Raw genomic sequence first — 16,060 nt, 5'->3', positions numbered from 1 at the left:
TTCCACATCACATTAGCTCAGGGACAAACTGCAGGCTCTGATAGTTTAGTAAATTTTAACCTTGTCATTTTCACCTTAAGGATGTTTTGACTCTACCTTTCTGAATATAGAGACTTTAATAAAAATTATGCCAATCTTAATGAGTTTTCATCAAGAAAGTATTTTTGATTTGGACTTTTACACAGTTTGATTTCTTGATCAGTTTTTCATAGAGCAAAGTTAAAATTTTCTACTTTATTTTACTAAAATGTTTAGCCAGCTCAGCTCTGCTTTGTGAATTTTACTTTGAAGATGTCTGTCATTTCACTTTTTCTTTCTCTCTCTCTTTTTTTTTTTTGGAGACTGGATCTTGCACTGTTGCTCAGGCTGGAGTACAGTGGCTCGACCTCAGCTCACTGTAATCTCTGCCTCCTAGGCTCAAGCAGTCCTCCTGCCTCAGCCTCCTAAGTAGCTGGAGTTACAGGTTCATGCCACTACACCTGGCTAATTTTTGTATTTCTTGTAGAGACAGGGTTTCGCTGTGTTGCCCAGGCTGGTCTCAAACTCCTGAGCTCAAGCAATACACCTACCTCAGCCTCCCAAAGTGCCGAGATTACAAGCATGAGCAACCTCGCCCAGCCTCTTTTATTAAATAAGAGACAATATAGTGTAATGTTATATCCTGGTTATGTTCTAAAGCAGTACTGTCCAGTGGAAGTATAGCCACGTGTAATTTTAAATTTTTTAGTGGCCATGTTAAGACAGTAAAAAGCTATAGATGAAATTAAGTTTCATAATATGTTTTATATAGGGACAGGCACAGTGGCTCACACTTGTAATCCCAACATTTTGGAAGACTATGGCAGAATTATTTGAACTCAGGAGTTTGAGAACAGCCCAGGCAACATTGTGAGACCCCATCTTTACAAAAAATTAAAAATTAGCTGGTTGTGGTGGTGCACACTAGTAATCTCAGCTGTTTCCTGAGGCTGAGGCAGGAGGATGGCTTGAGCCTAGGAGTTTGAGGCTACAGTGAGCTGTGATCATGCCACAGCCTGGGCAGCAGAGCAAGACCCTGTCTCAAATACATGTACATACATACATATATTTTTATATAGTCCAGTATAACCAAATTATTATATAGACATGTAATCAATGTACAAATTATTAATTTTAGAGGAAAGTAGGTAGGAGAAGGGAAATCTCAGAGAAAGGAAAGGTGGGGGTTGGGGGCAGCGTAGCTAAGTTTGATCTCTATTTCTGTGCTTTCTTTTTCTTTTCTTTCTCTTCTTTCTTTTCTTTCTTTCAAGATGGAGTTTCACTCTTGTTGCCCAGGCTGGAGTGCAATGGCATGATCTCGGCTCGACACAACCTCCACCTCCCGGGTTCAAGCGATTATTTTGCCTCAGGCTCCCATGTAGCTGTGATTACAGGCATGCACCACCATGCCTGGCTAAGTGTGTATTTTTAGTAGAGACGGGATTTCTCCATGTTGGTTAGGCTGGTCTTGAACTCCCAACCTCAGATGACCCACCCACCTCAGCCTTCCAAAGTGCTGGGATTACAGGCATAGGCCATTACGCCCAGCTATCCTCTATCTATTTTGTAGCCTTGGGGAGGAATGGAGGAGGAAGGAGAAGATCGTGCTCATCTTTACTCTGTCTCCTACTTTCGTTTGTGAGGGGAATGGTTAAGTCAAAACAGGGACAAGATATTAACTTATTTGCTGAGTTCTATTTACATTGAGAATGTTGTGGTAGAAAAGGCCCAAATAACACCATGTGCTAGTAGTATACATGTGCACATTAGGAGTCTAAAATGTCTTTTACTGACTCAGACTTTAATAATAGTCCTGTCCACCCCCACCTTTTCTTTCTCTCTCTGTCTCTCCCCTTCTCTCTCTCCCTCTCTCCCTCTCTCGTCCAAGTTTAAATTCCTTACTGGAAAGACAGGAAAGGAAAAGTGTAGTAGATTTTCCAAATAGAAACCTTGCTTTTATAATATGGTTATGGCAACCATCTCTATTTTGGTAAAATTGGCCTATTACATGAATGACATTTTGCAAGTTAGATTTTTGCAATTTAGGAGAACCACAAGCCATCATAAACAATTAAACAAGATATTTTATATATGAATTTAGTACCATAAATCAGAATTTTGGGTATTGTACAGAGCAGAATGAAAACATAAAGCAAACAGACCTGGCCTAATCTCTAAGGCTCAGAGGAAAATTCTTTAAGAAAATGAGTTGGAAACACACATGAAAGGTGAATAGGAGTTAATAGGCAGTACTGATGGAAAAGAGCTTTCCAGGCAGGAAAAAAAGACAAAACATTTGGAGAATTCTTACAGTGGGAATTTAGAGTCTAGAAATATACCATACATTTATGGTCAATTGATTTCCAACAAGGGTGCCAAAAGAATAGTTTCTTCACCATATAATGCTGGAACAATTGGATATCCATGTGCAAAAGAATGAAATTGGACCCCTACCTCACACCATGCACAAAAATTAACTTAAAATGGATAGTAGACCTAAATTTTAGAGTTAAAACCATAAAATGCTTAAAACATAGGTGTTGGGTTAGGTGTAGTTTCTTAGATATGATACCAAAAGCACAAGCAACAAAAAAAGTACATTGGACTTCATAAAAATGGAAAACTTTTGTTTCAGAAGATATCACCAGGAAAGTGAGATGACAACTCACAGAATGGGAAAAAAAAATGTAAGTCATATATCTGATAAAGGAAGTTGTATCCAGCTATTACTAGGAAAATGCAGCATAATCCAAAGAAAAAGTTTGTGGCAGAGTCTAGCATTTGGATGTGAATGTTTTGAGATAGAGCTCTCCTCTTCATTTCTTTCAGAACAAAAACTTATAATCTAGCTTAAAATTAGTGAGCATCTCTTTCAGCTCAAACTATTCATTTCTGGTGTAACAGGTATAAACTTCATGTTTGACTCAGAGTTCCTTAGTCCAGAAATCCTTGCCCTGTGGCATGGCTGAATTTATAAACAGGGTATCTTTTGTTGTAGTTCTAGACTTTGCCTTTAATACTGCTTAAATTCCAACTATTTCACCAAGATTTTACGGATTTTGCTTCCTTTTTAAAGAATAATTCAAAAATAAAATAGTCCAGGCATCCTTCTAAATCAGTCATAAGCTATAGTATCTTGATTTGTATATTAGAGCTGATTGCCTAAATTATATTTTGCAATTTCCTTACCCCCAGAATAGTTTGCCCTATCAGCTACATCCTGAGCCGTGGTCTTAGTTGTGTTAGATACACTTCTTAGCTCACCAAAAACAGAGTCTGGCCAGGAAAATAGAAAAAGGAAAATATTAAATTGTCCTTTCCACTTCCTCCCATTAGAGTGGCTCTGGAAATGTTTCATGCAAGGAGGCAGTGATGAAAATCTCTTCTTTGCTATTAAGTTTTTAAAGAGGATAAGAACTTTTCTTAGTTTCTCAGTGTTCTATTACAGAGTTGATTACTTTCTTCGGAGTAAACCATGTGAATTAATGCACTCTGGCTTCTAGAGGATTTCTGTATCAGAGCCTGGTTCTCTGGACCAAAGAAGAGATGGAAGTAATTGAATTCCCAATTTAATGAAGTAATTGGGAATACAATTAGAATAAGTGCATATATTCAGTTTATAATAAAGATCTCATAAATGTCATTATATAGTCATCCAGACTATTTAATCAGTTAATGGCTATCTTTATTCACATATTTTAAAACAGATGAGCTCCGACAAGAAATGCTGGATGATGTACAAAAGAAATTGATGAACTTAGCAAACAGCTCAGAAGGAAAAGTGAACAAGTAAGCTTTTTCCTTTTAATGTTTGTGTGTTTTGTGGAAATTGTGGTAAAAAAAAAAAAACTTCTACATGTAAATGTTTGTATGTGATTAATTTTTTCAAAAGCCTTTTCTTTTTCTTACTCTATAGCGAAGAAAGATGCAGCTTTAATGAGGAGTCAACAGAATCACTTAACCTTCTTTTATTTTTTAGTGTAGATTTTTTTCAACTCATTCTTTTTCTTAAAACAATGTGGAAGAGCTTGGGCAGGCATGGTGTCTCACGCCTGTAATCCCAACACTTTGGGAGGCTGAGGCAGGTGAATCACCTGAGGTTGGGAGTTGGAGACCAACCTGACCAACGTGGAGAAACCTTGTCTCTACTAAAAATACAAAATTAGCCAGGCATGGTGGCGCATGCCTGTAAGTCCCAGCTACTCTGGAGGCTGAGGCAGGAGAATTGCTGGAACCCAGGAGGCAGAGGTTGTGGTGAACTGAGATCGCACCATTGCACTCCAGCCTGAGCAACAAGAGCAAAACTCCATCTCAAAAAAAAAAAGAAGAGTTAAAAAATACCACCTCAGTAAAAAGTACTTAGAAAATAAAAAATTTAATTTTGCTATTCTTTTTTGCTTCTTTTACTGTCCTTAAGTGAACATAATCTTGCTCAAATGTATTATCTCTGAAACCTAGGTATACATGCAATAATAGCTCATTTAATATTTTTTAAATGTATATATTATTAGTAAATTTTTAATAAATTTGGATGGGGAAATAAAAGCATGACTTTTTTTTTTTTTTTTTTGAGACAGAGTTTCGCTCTTGTTACCCAGGCTGGAGTGCAATGGCGCGATCTCGGCTCACCGCAACCTCTGCCTCCTGGGTTCAGGCAATTCTCCTGCCTCAGCCTCCCGAGTAGCTGGGATTACAGGCACGCGCCACCCTGCCCAGCTAATTTTTTGTATTTTTTTAGTAGAGATGGGGTTTCACCATGTTGACCAGGATGGTCTCGATCTCTTGACCTCGTGATCCACCTGCCTTGGCCTCCCAAAGTGCTGGGATTACAGGCGTGAACCACGGCGCCCAGCCCAAAGCATAACATTAAACACAATAGTCATCACCATATAAGCTTCTGCTCAGGTAAACATGAGCCCAGTCAGGCACTTGGGATTACTAAGGCGGTACCACCTCAGTCAGTTACTGGGTTGAAGAAAGTGGGAGGCTAGTAAGTGATGTTTTAAAAGGTATACATTTTGGGATGTTTGAAATTTTTTTTATTTTGTTTTGTTTGAAATATTAATTAGACTTGTCAAGATTTTTTAAGACACTTTAAAATATTTTGTTTAGACTTTTTTTATAAGGAAATATGTAATTGTTTAATTAAATATTTCTATGTTTAGTGTTTGGGTGCACTTAATGTTGAGTTTGCTTGAGCTGTTTCTGCCTTTCTTTTCAGAGTCCTAATGAGAAACCTCTTCATCGGTCATTTCCACACACCAAAAAATCAGCGTCATGAAGTGTTACGGTTGATGGGGAGCATCCTGGGTGTCAGGAGGGAGGAGATGGAGCAGGTGACTGGACAATGAAAGCCATCTGAACACATTCATAACCCAGATAGTGGCTTTGTAGATAAGTACTTCCTTTTACTATATGTAGCTTTTACTGAATGTAATTTTCTCAATGTGGAAATGGAATTACTTCTTACAACATTGAGGAGGTAGATTTGTTCCATATGTATGATTTTAGTTTAAATGTTGTTTTTTTGTTTTTGTTTTTGTTTTTTTTGAGACGGAGTTGCCCAGACTGGAGTGTAATGGCGTGATCTTGGCTCACGGCACCCTCTGCCTCCTGGGTTCAAGTGATTCTCCTGCCTCAGCCTCCCAGTAGCTGGAATTACAGGCATGCGCCACCACACCTGGCTAATTTTTTGTATTTTTTGTAGAGACGGGGTTTTTCCACGTTGGCCAGGCTGGTCTCGAACTCCTGACCTCATGATCTGCCCGTCTTGTCCTCCCAAAGTGCTGAGATTACAGGCGTGAGCCACTGCACCCAGCCTAAATGTTTTATAACTTAGAAAGTACTTCTCATGTCAGGATTCTGAAATGTTGAAATATCCCCAAACTTTCATTTGAGATTGTGTTTGGGGTGGCATTTTGTTGTATCTGTAGCCTCTGTCAGTAGGAAGCATTTACTAGGATTTGAACTTGAAAAGCATGCACAACTATCAGAAATCATGTGAAAGTGGTCCTTTTTTTTTTCTTGTACTGATAATATGTGTCTGTTTTAAAATGATCTTTCAGTTGTTTCATGACAATCAGGGCGGTGTTACCAGGTGGATGACTGGGTGGTTTGGAGGAGGATCAAAAAGTGTTCCCACCACACCTTTGAGACCAAATCAGCAATCTGTGTTTAATAGTGTAAGAACCAATTTTATTCTTGCTTAAAGTGAACAGTGAAATGACTGTATATTGCATTCATTTGCAAAGAATCATATTTCTTTTAAAAATTACTTCATACAACCCTTTTATTTTGAAGTTGCAGAAACTGAGTTCCAGAGAGGTGATTAAGCTTAAGGATAACAAGCCAGTTTTCATAATTTTATTGCATATAGGCTTTATTTTAACTCTATATGGTGCTTTTATTTTTCAAAATATTAATTTTTCCTTTGTACTTGATCATGCTGCCATAGGCAGTCTTGCTACTAAATTATAGTAGCAAGATAGAGGATTTATTTTTTTCGTGTATGTATGTTCCAAATTGTTGAGCCAGTGAATACTTACTGAGTACCTGCTGTGAGCTAGACTCTTCCAAGCACTGAGGATGCAGCTGCAAACTGGATAGACAAAGTACCTGCCCTCATAAAACTTAGATTCTCAATGGAGGAGTCAGTTAATGAACATGAAAACACAGTGCCTGGTATGTTGTAGGCTCTAGATGAATATTAATTGAATTGAGTAGTATTATGAGTTAGAATGTGGAGTTTTTTAATGAAGAGGACACTGAGGATAGATGACTTACCCAGAGCTGGTTAAAGAGGAAACCCTGTTTTACTTGGCTGGCATAAAATTTAATTTAAAGGAAAGGTCTACACTACATTATTTTTATCTGATAATGTTATGGGTGATCTTTTGCTATATTCATTGGTTAGACCTGACTTTAGAAAATCACGTCTAATGTGTGTTTTCCTTTCGTATAATTTTTTTTTTTTTTTGAGACAGAGTTTAGATATTGCCGCCCAGGCTGGAGTGCAATGGTGCAACCTCTGCTCATTGCAACCTCTGCCTCCTGGGTTAAAGAGGTTCTCTTGCCTCAGCCCCCAAGTAACTGGGACTACAGCCATGTGCCACCACACCTGGCTAATTTTTTTGTATTTTTAGTAGAGATGGGATTTCTCCATGTTGGTCAGGCTGGTCTCGAACCCCCAACCTCAGGTGATCCTCCTGCCTCCAGCACTCCCAAAGTGCTGGAATTACAGGCATGAGTCACCATGCCCAGTCCCTCATATAATTTTTTATGTTTATGTTAATAGTTATTAAAATGATCAGATTCATTAAATGCTATTCATTGATGGCAAGAAAAATAAGTATCATCAGTTGGCTAATTAATTCTGACCATGAGATGTTAAAAGTGAGTGTTATCATCAATGACTATTGATTTAATTGTTAGATTTTTGTAATAATGATCATCTATCTAAAGTGCTGGTGTTTTCAATTGTTCATAAAACTGATTTGTAAAAAAAAAAATGATTCAAATGGCATGATTAGTTTTTAATATTTAATTAGAAAAGCTGGTACATTTTCTTAGTTGTAGTGAATATAACTTAATTATCTAGCCTAATAAAACCAAAATATTTTTTCTTAGTCTTTTTCAGAACTTTTTGTTAAATTTCTGGAAACAGAATCTCATCCATCCATTCCACCACCAAAGCTTTCTGTTCATGATATGAAACCTCTGGATTCACCAGGAAGGAGAAAACTAGATGCAAATACACCAGAAAGTTTTAAAGGTAAAACTAGAGATTTATTTTTTTTCTATATTTTAAAAATTGGACGTTTAATATATGATTATGTTTCACAGTGATACTAAATTTTTAGCGTTTTTGAAAATGTGCAATGAAGATTTCCAGAATTCCAATCAGGCATCAGGCTTTTGCGTCATATATTCTTGTAGCAATTGGATATTTAATTGGTTTAGATTAATTTAAATGGTAAAAAATATCTTCCCTTTGTATATCAGAAGAATTCTTCTCTGTCTGCCTAACCAGCTTTGAATTCTTCCTCTGGAAGTGGTGGAGAACTGGTTAAATCTTTCTTGGCCACCTGCTTTCCTTCCTCACTAATGGTGCTTCTTGCTAATCCGAGTTGGAGGTATAGTTTATAGTTTGAAAAGCGTTTTTCTCCTTTGAAAATTTAAGTGCTGCAGTCAGTGACCGAACATTGGTATGTTAATATATGTAAGTGCAGTTTAATAAGCTGACTGGACTCTAAGAATGTAGAAAGCACTCTTTTATGTTGAAAGATCTGCCTAGAAGTGGATGGTTGGTGGTTGCTAACGTGTATACATATTTTTCTGTCCCACTAGATTGTAAGGGTTTTATTTATGTTCATGTCACATATACCAGCATGCAGGAAAATTTACCACATTGAAATTGAATTATAAGCTGTTGGACTGTAAACAAATTATTGGAAGAGCTCTTTTCTGAAACCTTCATATTTTAATATAGACTAACATGTTTACTAATTGGACTGTAATATGTTATATGTTATATACTCATATCACATCAGATGCTTAAATTTGAATAAAGAATTTATATTCTGAAATTTTTAAAACTTCTACTGTTTAGACAAATATTTCTATTTTTCTGGACTTATATAGGAAGGGAAAGTAGTAAAACTTATCGGTTATTTAGATAATAGTTTTGCCTGCTAAATGTAGTGAAAAGTCATAGTTTTATCTAAGAGGTGTAGACTATACTAAAAACATTTTTTCTTGTTACACTAGGTTGTAGCATCTTGAAACAGATTCCCAAATTCATTATGGCAGGCTCTTTCCCTCCCTCTCTTCCCTTCTTCTCTTCCCCTTCTTTTCCCACCCTTCCTTTCCCTTTTCTTCCCTTCTCCTTCTCTCTTCCTCTTCCTCCCTTCCACTTCTTTTCTCTTTTTTTTTTTTTTCTTCCTGCTTCCTACCTTTCCCCTTCCTTTTATCAAGTTCAGTGCCCAGCTTGATTTGTATTGATGGGAGACAAAAGCTGGTGATGGTCTGGGTTGATATAGGCTTTGCATGAATTAAGCAAGCTTAGTCTTTAATCCTGAATTTGGAAATGTGTAACACTAGGTAACACCAGGAGCTTGCCCAGAGTTTGGAAAGTTGTCATTCACAGGAAAGTACAGCTTGAGACCTCTAAGAGTGCCCGGTGATAAGCAGATTTGATGAATTTGTCTTAGTGCTTTCTTTGCTTCCAGAGGTCTCTTTTATTTGAGTTTCTCACTGCTGAAGTGGGCACCTTCAAAGGATTGCTTGTCCCTTACCAATGAAGTTGTCAGTGGTCTTGGGCACTAAAGCAGAATCTGTTCACTAACACATTAGGAATTTGACTATTCCAATATAAAGGAATTGTATTAGCCCAACTTCATAGAAGAATAATCAAGATTGTTTTCAAACCTTTGACTGCTTAAAAGATGATCAGGTAAGGTATGTGTATGTTTTTTCTTTTGGTAAATTAATATTAATTCACCTGTTATGATTGTAATATGGGTTTGTTCTTCTTAACGATTACAATTATTTGGGGAAAACATAACTCCTCAAGTCCTTCATTATTCAGGTGGGTAAGTAAAGAGTTTGCCTTGCAACATAGATGACACCATTTAAAAAGCTGTTATTATGGTAAATGAAGTTCTTCAGTTATATATCTGGTATTGAAGTATAAAGCAAGAGTTTTAGTGTGTTTAATAAAGTATTAGATAAGCATACAAATACTCTTCTCTCTTCTTTTCTTTCCCTATTAATTCCTCTTATTCCTCATCCTCTTTCACCTCCAGTGTTTCATAGACCCTGCTTATGGGATCTAGAACCCAGCAGCCTATGAATTACATTTGCTTAGGGGCCAAATCTGGGAACTTAAAGCACATGTATAGCATTGTTTTATCAGAAAATGTTTTGAATTACCAAGAGTGAACATTAGTCGGATTTTAGCCATACAAATTAGTATTTGTGTTTAGAAATTGAGGCCTATTTGTGCTTTCATTTTGAATAAAGAACAGTCCAAAAAGATGTGCTGAATACCAATGTTATTACCATCAAGGTAGAATTTTTAAGTTGATAGTAGTGGGAAATTGTTTTTATATATCTGTGTTAATCAATTATTTAACAATATTACACAGATAACTTCCTTTTCTTTTTTTTTTTTTGAGACGGAGTCTTGCTCTGTTGCCCAGGCTGGAGTGCAACGGTGTGATCTCCACTTACCATAACATCTGCCTCCTAGGTTCAAGCGATTCTCCTGCCTCAGCCTCCTGAGTACCTGCGATTACATGTGTGCGCCACCACGCTCGGTTAATTTTTTGAATTTTTAGTGGAGACGGGGTTTCACCGTGTTGGCCAGGCTGGTCTTAAACTCCTAACCTCGTGATCTGCCTGCCTTGGCCTCACAAAGTGCTGGGATTACAGGGGATAACAGATGTGAACCACTACGCCCAGCCACACAGATAACTTTTTTTATGCTATTACTTATATTCAGAGACTTACTTCATTTTGACTTCTTTGTGAAGGATAGGTGACTAAATCCACCTTTTATTCTTTAGATACAGCAGAATCCAGATCTGGTAGAAGAACAGATGTAAATTCGTTTTTGGCTCCTCGCTCGGCAGCTGTGCCTCTTATTAACCCAGCTGGACATGGACCTGGTGGACCCGGGCATCTTCTTCTGAAACCCATCTCAGATGTCTTGCCCACATTTACACCTTTGCCAGTGTTACCTGACAACAGCGCTGGGGTTGTGCTGAAAGACCTTTTAAAGCAATAGATAATTCTCAAACCAGAGACAATCTAGCACTTTAAAGGAACCATGAACACTATACGTACGTACTTTATCACAAAGTGGCCTTTGGGAAAAAGTCATGTATTTGTTTGCAGTTGTGCTTTCTCTGAATTTAATAAAAATATTCCTAATGCTTTTAGACACTGTAGGTGTCAGGAGCAAATGTTTGCTATGTAATCTGCTTTATTCCTTCTCATATGACCTTATTTAAGCTAGGAACATTTGATTTATCTTTTATCTTAATTTACAAAAAGACAGACAAACATGCTAGTAGCTATATGTCAGCTTTTTATTTCCTTCTGTGATTTCCAAGCTCATTTAAGCTAGAGATTGTGGTTTATCAAGAGAGTGTTGTTTTTTTTTTTAATGAAGAATAAAAAAGTACTAGTAGTGGCTTTTCTGCTTAGTGTGGAAAGTTGATCTGAAGCATATATTGATCATCTTTAGAGGACTTTGTGGAGACAGACCAACAAGATTGTACCTGGAAGGTCATAGGTGCCCTGAGATGAAGTATGTATTTGGTCCTGTGCAATGTCATCATGTGTGGAGATGCTTTTTTTGTTTTGTTTTAAATAGAGATGGGGTCTCACTATGCTGCCAGGCTGGTCTTGAACTCCTGAGCTCAAGTGATCCTCCCACCTCAGCCTCCCAAAGTGCTGGGATTACAGGCATGAGCCACTCCACCTGACCCTCTGTGTAGATTCATATGACTATCTCCAGTCAAGATACAGCACCTCCATCACAAGTATCCCCCGTGTCACCCTCTCATAATCATAGCCACCTCTCTCCCTGGCCCTCTCCTTAATCCCTGACAACCACTAACTGTTCTCCATCTCAGCAACTTTGTTATTTTAAAAATGTTCTATAAATGGAATCAATATGTAACCTCTTGAGACTGATTTTTTTTCACTCAGCATAAGAGATCCATCCAAGTTTTTGGATGTATCACTAGTTTGTTCTTTTTTATTGTTGAGTATATAGTGCAGATGTATCACTTAGTCTTAACAGCTAAGATATCTATTTAAAGATATCATCTTAAAGCTAAATGTTTCTTTACACAAATTCATACAACTTTCATATAAGTGTTAAACTATACAGCTGCATCTACATAAGTATAATTAGCAATATCACTGAAGATGCGTGTCACTTCCTGCCTCTGTCTGCGGTGTTGACATATGGGCTACAGCAGTCTGAGAGTCAGCTGTTCTCATCACGGTGTTCACAGAGGCAGTGAAATCACTTTGATAGCACCAGTACCCAGATGTTCGAAACTTAAGAGAGTATTTCTTTAATTTTTTTATAAACCCATCATAAAAAAATCCCAACTTGAAACTTAACTATATCTGGATGTTCATATTTTTATTAGTTGTTGAAGTTGTACATTTAAAAAGACATTTCTTGCAAATTTTATAAATTTCTATATGCTTTTAAAATAGAAACATTTGTATAACAAGGAAAGATAAAATAAAACAAATTCAAATATGTAAATAGGCCTGGCTGAGGCCAGAACTAAATCGGGTAGTTTGCAAGTTTTGCTGTGATTAACTGTATTTCTAATGTATTTGGAAGACTGGAAGTCTTATTTATATGTTGATAGGTGAAACTTGTTTTTCTGAAAAATGAAATAACTGAGAATGCTGCTTCAGAATGTCTCCCATCTCCTCAGATAACTGGTTTATATTGCCATGCTTTATTTAGTATACTTTAAAGGCAGCTGTCATACAAGTTCAATATTAGAACTGTCCAACTGCCTCCTCTTGGTTTTTGCCCATTATTATTTCTCTATGAGTTGTTACTCCTTGGTTTTCATATGCTTTTGACAAAGACACTTTCACTGACTATCCTACAGTATTTGCTGCCTGCCATTGAAGTTTCAGTTCAGTGTGGAGCAAATGAAATACTAGTTTCTAAGTTAAAAAAAGACACATGGTACTTTATTTTTAAGAAATAGAATATGTAAAAAGTTTTCTCTTTTAATTTGAAAAAGAGATGCATGGTTGGTATTTAAGTAGTATGTCATCATATTTGAAATGCCTTTTCTGACATTATTGAGTATTTCCTTCTCTGACCAAAACAGCCTGTCCCCCTCTCATCCCATAGTTTAATATAAGTTTAAAAGCTGTTGTGGGTGGATTGCATAGCTAAACATCACAGAGCATGATATTAAATGGCTACTATTTAAATAAGTATGTGACCTTGTCCTAAAGCTATAGTACCAGCCGGGCACAGTGACTCACGCCTGTAATCCCAGAAGTTTAGGAGGCCAAGGCGGGTGGATCACCTGAGGTCAGGAGTTTCAGACCAGCCTGGCCAACATGGTGAAACCCCATCTCTACTAAAAATATAAAAATTAGCCGGGGTGGGTGGCAGTCGCCTTTAATCCCAGCTACTCAGGAGGCTGAGGCAGGAGAATTTCTTGACCCCAGGAGGTGGAGGTTGCAGTGAGCCAAGATTGCACCAGTACGCTCCAGCCTGAGCGACACAGTGAGACCCCATCTTTAAAAAAAAAAAAAAAAGGCTATAGTACCTAATGTTTTCATTGCGTCATTGAAACTATAGCTGACTGGTATGCATACTAAGTGTTCATTGATCTAAACCAGATATAAGTCATTGACTTTTCTGAGACTTAGTTGTGTCAGAGATGAACCACCTGCTCACCAAATCGTCTTAATAACCAGACAGTGATGAAGCATATAATTCTAATGTTGGCAATAGGACATTGCTAACTGTGCGTTTAACTGCAATATTTTAACTACAGTAATTTTTCTGTTTATTTCTCTATCCCCTCAGTAGAATTTGTGGTTGAATTCTGCCTTCGCTGCCATAGTTTTTCACCACATTCCAAATGGTTTTCAACCTCTATACTGTAGTAGAAAATTCATCCAACTATTGAATTTAATTTTAGCATAATACTGGATTAAATTGTTTGAATTTTCATTCCTGTCATTCTTGATTTTTAAGAAATGAAACAGAGCTAAACAACAAAAACCTAGGAATAAAGGAATGGCTTCTTTCCCACTATCCGGTTAAACATCCAGTATCCCCCCAAATAAAGCCTTTGGTTTCTTTTAACCTCTTAACAGTTAATTGAACAGAGTACAGAAACTATCAAAATACTTACCCAATCAGTAGGTGGGGGGAAAAACTTTGTCTTCAGGGACAGGAGAGTGATGGGAACTTTTTAGAAAACACTATTATGCATCAAACTTAAAAGCATTTGAACGTGATTTTTAAAGATAATGAAGTTTTCCACATATCGAAGTATTTAAAACATCTTCCATCAACAAAAACTTATCTTTAAATTTTGTAAATATCTAGTAGGTATAGATGATATTTATTTTATATATTCCTATGGAAAAAATGCTACTTTAATATTCTGACATTTGTGATTATTTGCCAGTCTTTACTTTTTAACTTATTAAAAAGTTAAATACTTATTAAGGTATCTCTATGTAAAACTGATAAATTGTCTTTTGATTTTTAGGGAAATATCTAAATGTGGGAAATTTCCAACGCAACCTTAAAATTAGGTTATGTTATTTATAGAGCTAAAGTTAATGCATTTTTGAATTTCTCAGGAGCTCTGCAAGGCAAAAAAAAAAAAAACTCCAAATAAAAATGATATATGTAAGTTGGCAATGTCTTCATTCACAATAAAAAAATTTTTTTAGCAAACAGCTGCTGACTTTTTCTTTAGAAGGGGAGAAATGACTTACACATGTTGTTTGTAACAGTAGTTGATGAACTACTGAAGCTAATGTCTTTATTCACCGGATGTCTGCTATTAGGATACTATTTCAGCCTTGGAAATTTTTAAGTATGAACAATTTAAAAGATGCTTGAGATTATGTATGAGAGAAGGATCCTTTTTTTCATACGAATCAAGCAAAACCCCATCTCTACAAAAATACAAAAATTAGCCAGGCATGGGGGCATGTCCCTGTAATCTCAGCTACTCAGGAGGCTGAGGTAGGAGAATCATTTGAACCTGGGTGGTGGAGGTTGCAGTGAGCCAAGATTGTGCCGCTGCACTCCAGCCTGGGTGACAGAGTGAGACTCTGTCTCAAAAAAGAGAAAAAAAGGATCTGAGAGGTTTTAACCAGCCTTTTTTTTCTTTTTCCTTCAGAGGGTATTTTACATCATTGGCCTCTGGTCCTCTTGCAAGATAATCGGTATGTGTCTTCATTTTTTCTTAGATGTGGAACTTGAGTACTTCTAGCAGTTCATATGATGGCAGGACGGAAAGGGTCATGGCTTTTAAAGTTGACAGCAGGATAGAGTACTGATTTTGACCCTTTCTGTGTGACCTGTCACAAAATTACCTTGACTACAGGTCTTATTTTTTTCATTTCTGAAATAAGTCAACACCTACCTAGTAAACCTCATGGGGATGTTAGGATCAAATGACACATTCATTTATAATGTTTATTAAACAAATAAATGTGCCACTTGTGGAAGTGCTTTCTAAAGTCCAAAATTCTAGACAGATGTTAAAAGTTCATCACTGCCAAACGGTAGATAAGAATGTCAGGGAGTTACTGAAGCCAAGAGTTCCTTCCGAAAGGTAAGGTGAGGTCAACGCATGAGGTGCCAGCTGCTGCGAGGGCTGGCAAGAGGAGTTTTAAGAAGACTGCCGGACTTGGGGAGCAAAAGGTGGTTGTTGGCTTTGACCAGAGCTGTGTTGGTGAGGGGTGGGGAGCAAGTGGAGACTGTTTGTAGGCAACTCTGCTGAGAAACCAGATTGCAGATGGGGAAGAGGGCATGAGTAGGAGAGGATAGTGGGGGTGGAAGGAGACTTGTTTGAAGCTGAGAGCCTTGCGCTTATGGTAAATGAGTATGGTAAGGACAGGATTAGATGGAGAGGCTGAAGAGAGTGTAGAGTAGAGTTCCTGAGAAAGGGAAATGAGATCGGAGCACAGTTTTGGAGGGATTGGCCTTAGGTAGGAAGGACCCCTTTCTTGGGGCTGGTACTATGGAAGAGAGGGGAGATGTAGATGGCGGGTGAATTTGGGTGGGGGAAGTTGTGGGAATTTTTCTCTGCTGTTGGAGGGGAGCTTATCTGGTAAAAACAAGGGGAGTAAGGCTTGCGGCTTGAGAAATTCACAGGTGGGAGAGACAGACGCCTGTCCAGATTACTAAAGAAGTACGAGAAACGCTCGGGGAGCTCATGCGAGGCGCTAGGAGCCCTGAGTTGGGCCTCGCAGAGCGATGGGAGGAGGGAGAGTGGTTGTTTACCGTATC

At 37.6% G+C, this 16,060-nt stretch overlaps 1 protein-coding gene across 1 annotated transcript in view; it reads left to right on the top strand.

Moving 5' to 3' along the window:
• Nucleotides 1-14,496, top strand: part of TRIP11 (thyroid hormone receptor interactor 11) — a 75,932-nt gene extending 61,436 nt beyond the window's left edge. Inside the window, exons 17-21 of the mRNA XM_012453130.3 lie at nt 3,726-3,807; nt 5,240-5,354; nt 6,084-6,200; nt 7,645-7,789; nt 10,584-14,496. Of these exons, the coding sequence (XP_012308553.3) occupies nt 3,726-3,807; nt 5,240-5,354; nt 6,084-6,200; nt 7,645-7,789; nt 10,584-10,804 (680 nt within the window). The 3' untranslated portion in view covers nt 10,805-14,496. The remainder of the gene's footprint in view (nt 1-3,725; nt 3,808-5,239; nt 5,355-6,083; nt 6,201-7,644; nt 7,790-10,583) is intronic.
• The last annotated feature ends 1,564 nt before the right edge of the window (nt 14,497-16,060 follow it).

Source organism: Aotus nancymaae, unplaced genomic scaffold (genome assembly GCF_030222135.1).
Source record: "Aotus nancymaae isolate 86718 unplaced genomic scaffold, 86718_ANA_hifiasm-v0.15.2.pri h1tg000011l, whole genome shotgun sequence".
Lineage (NCBI taxonomy): Eukaryota > Metazoa > Chordata > Mammalia > Primates > Aotidae > Aotus > Aotus nancymaae.
The sequence above is the reverse complement of the archived record's forward strand: the minus strand, read 5'-3'. Positions and strand labels throughout refer to the sequence as shown.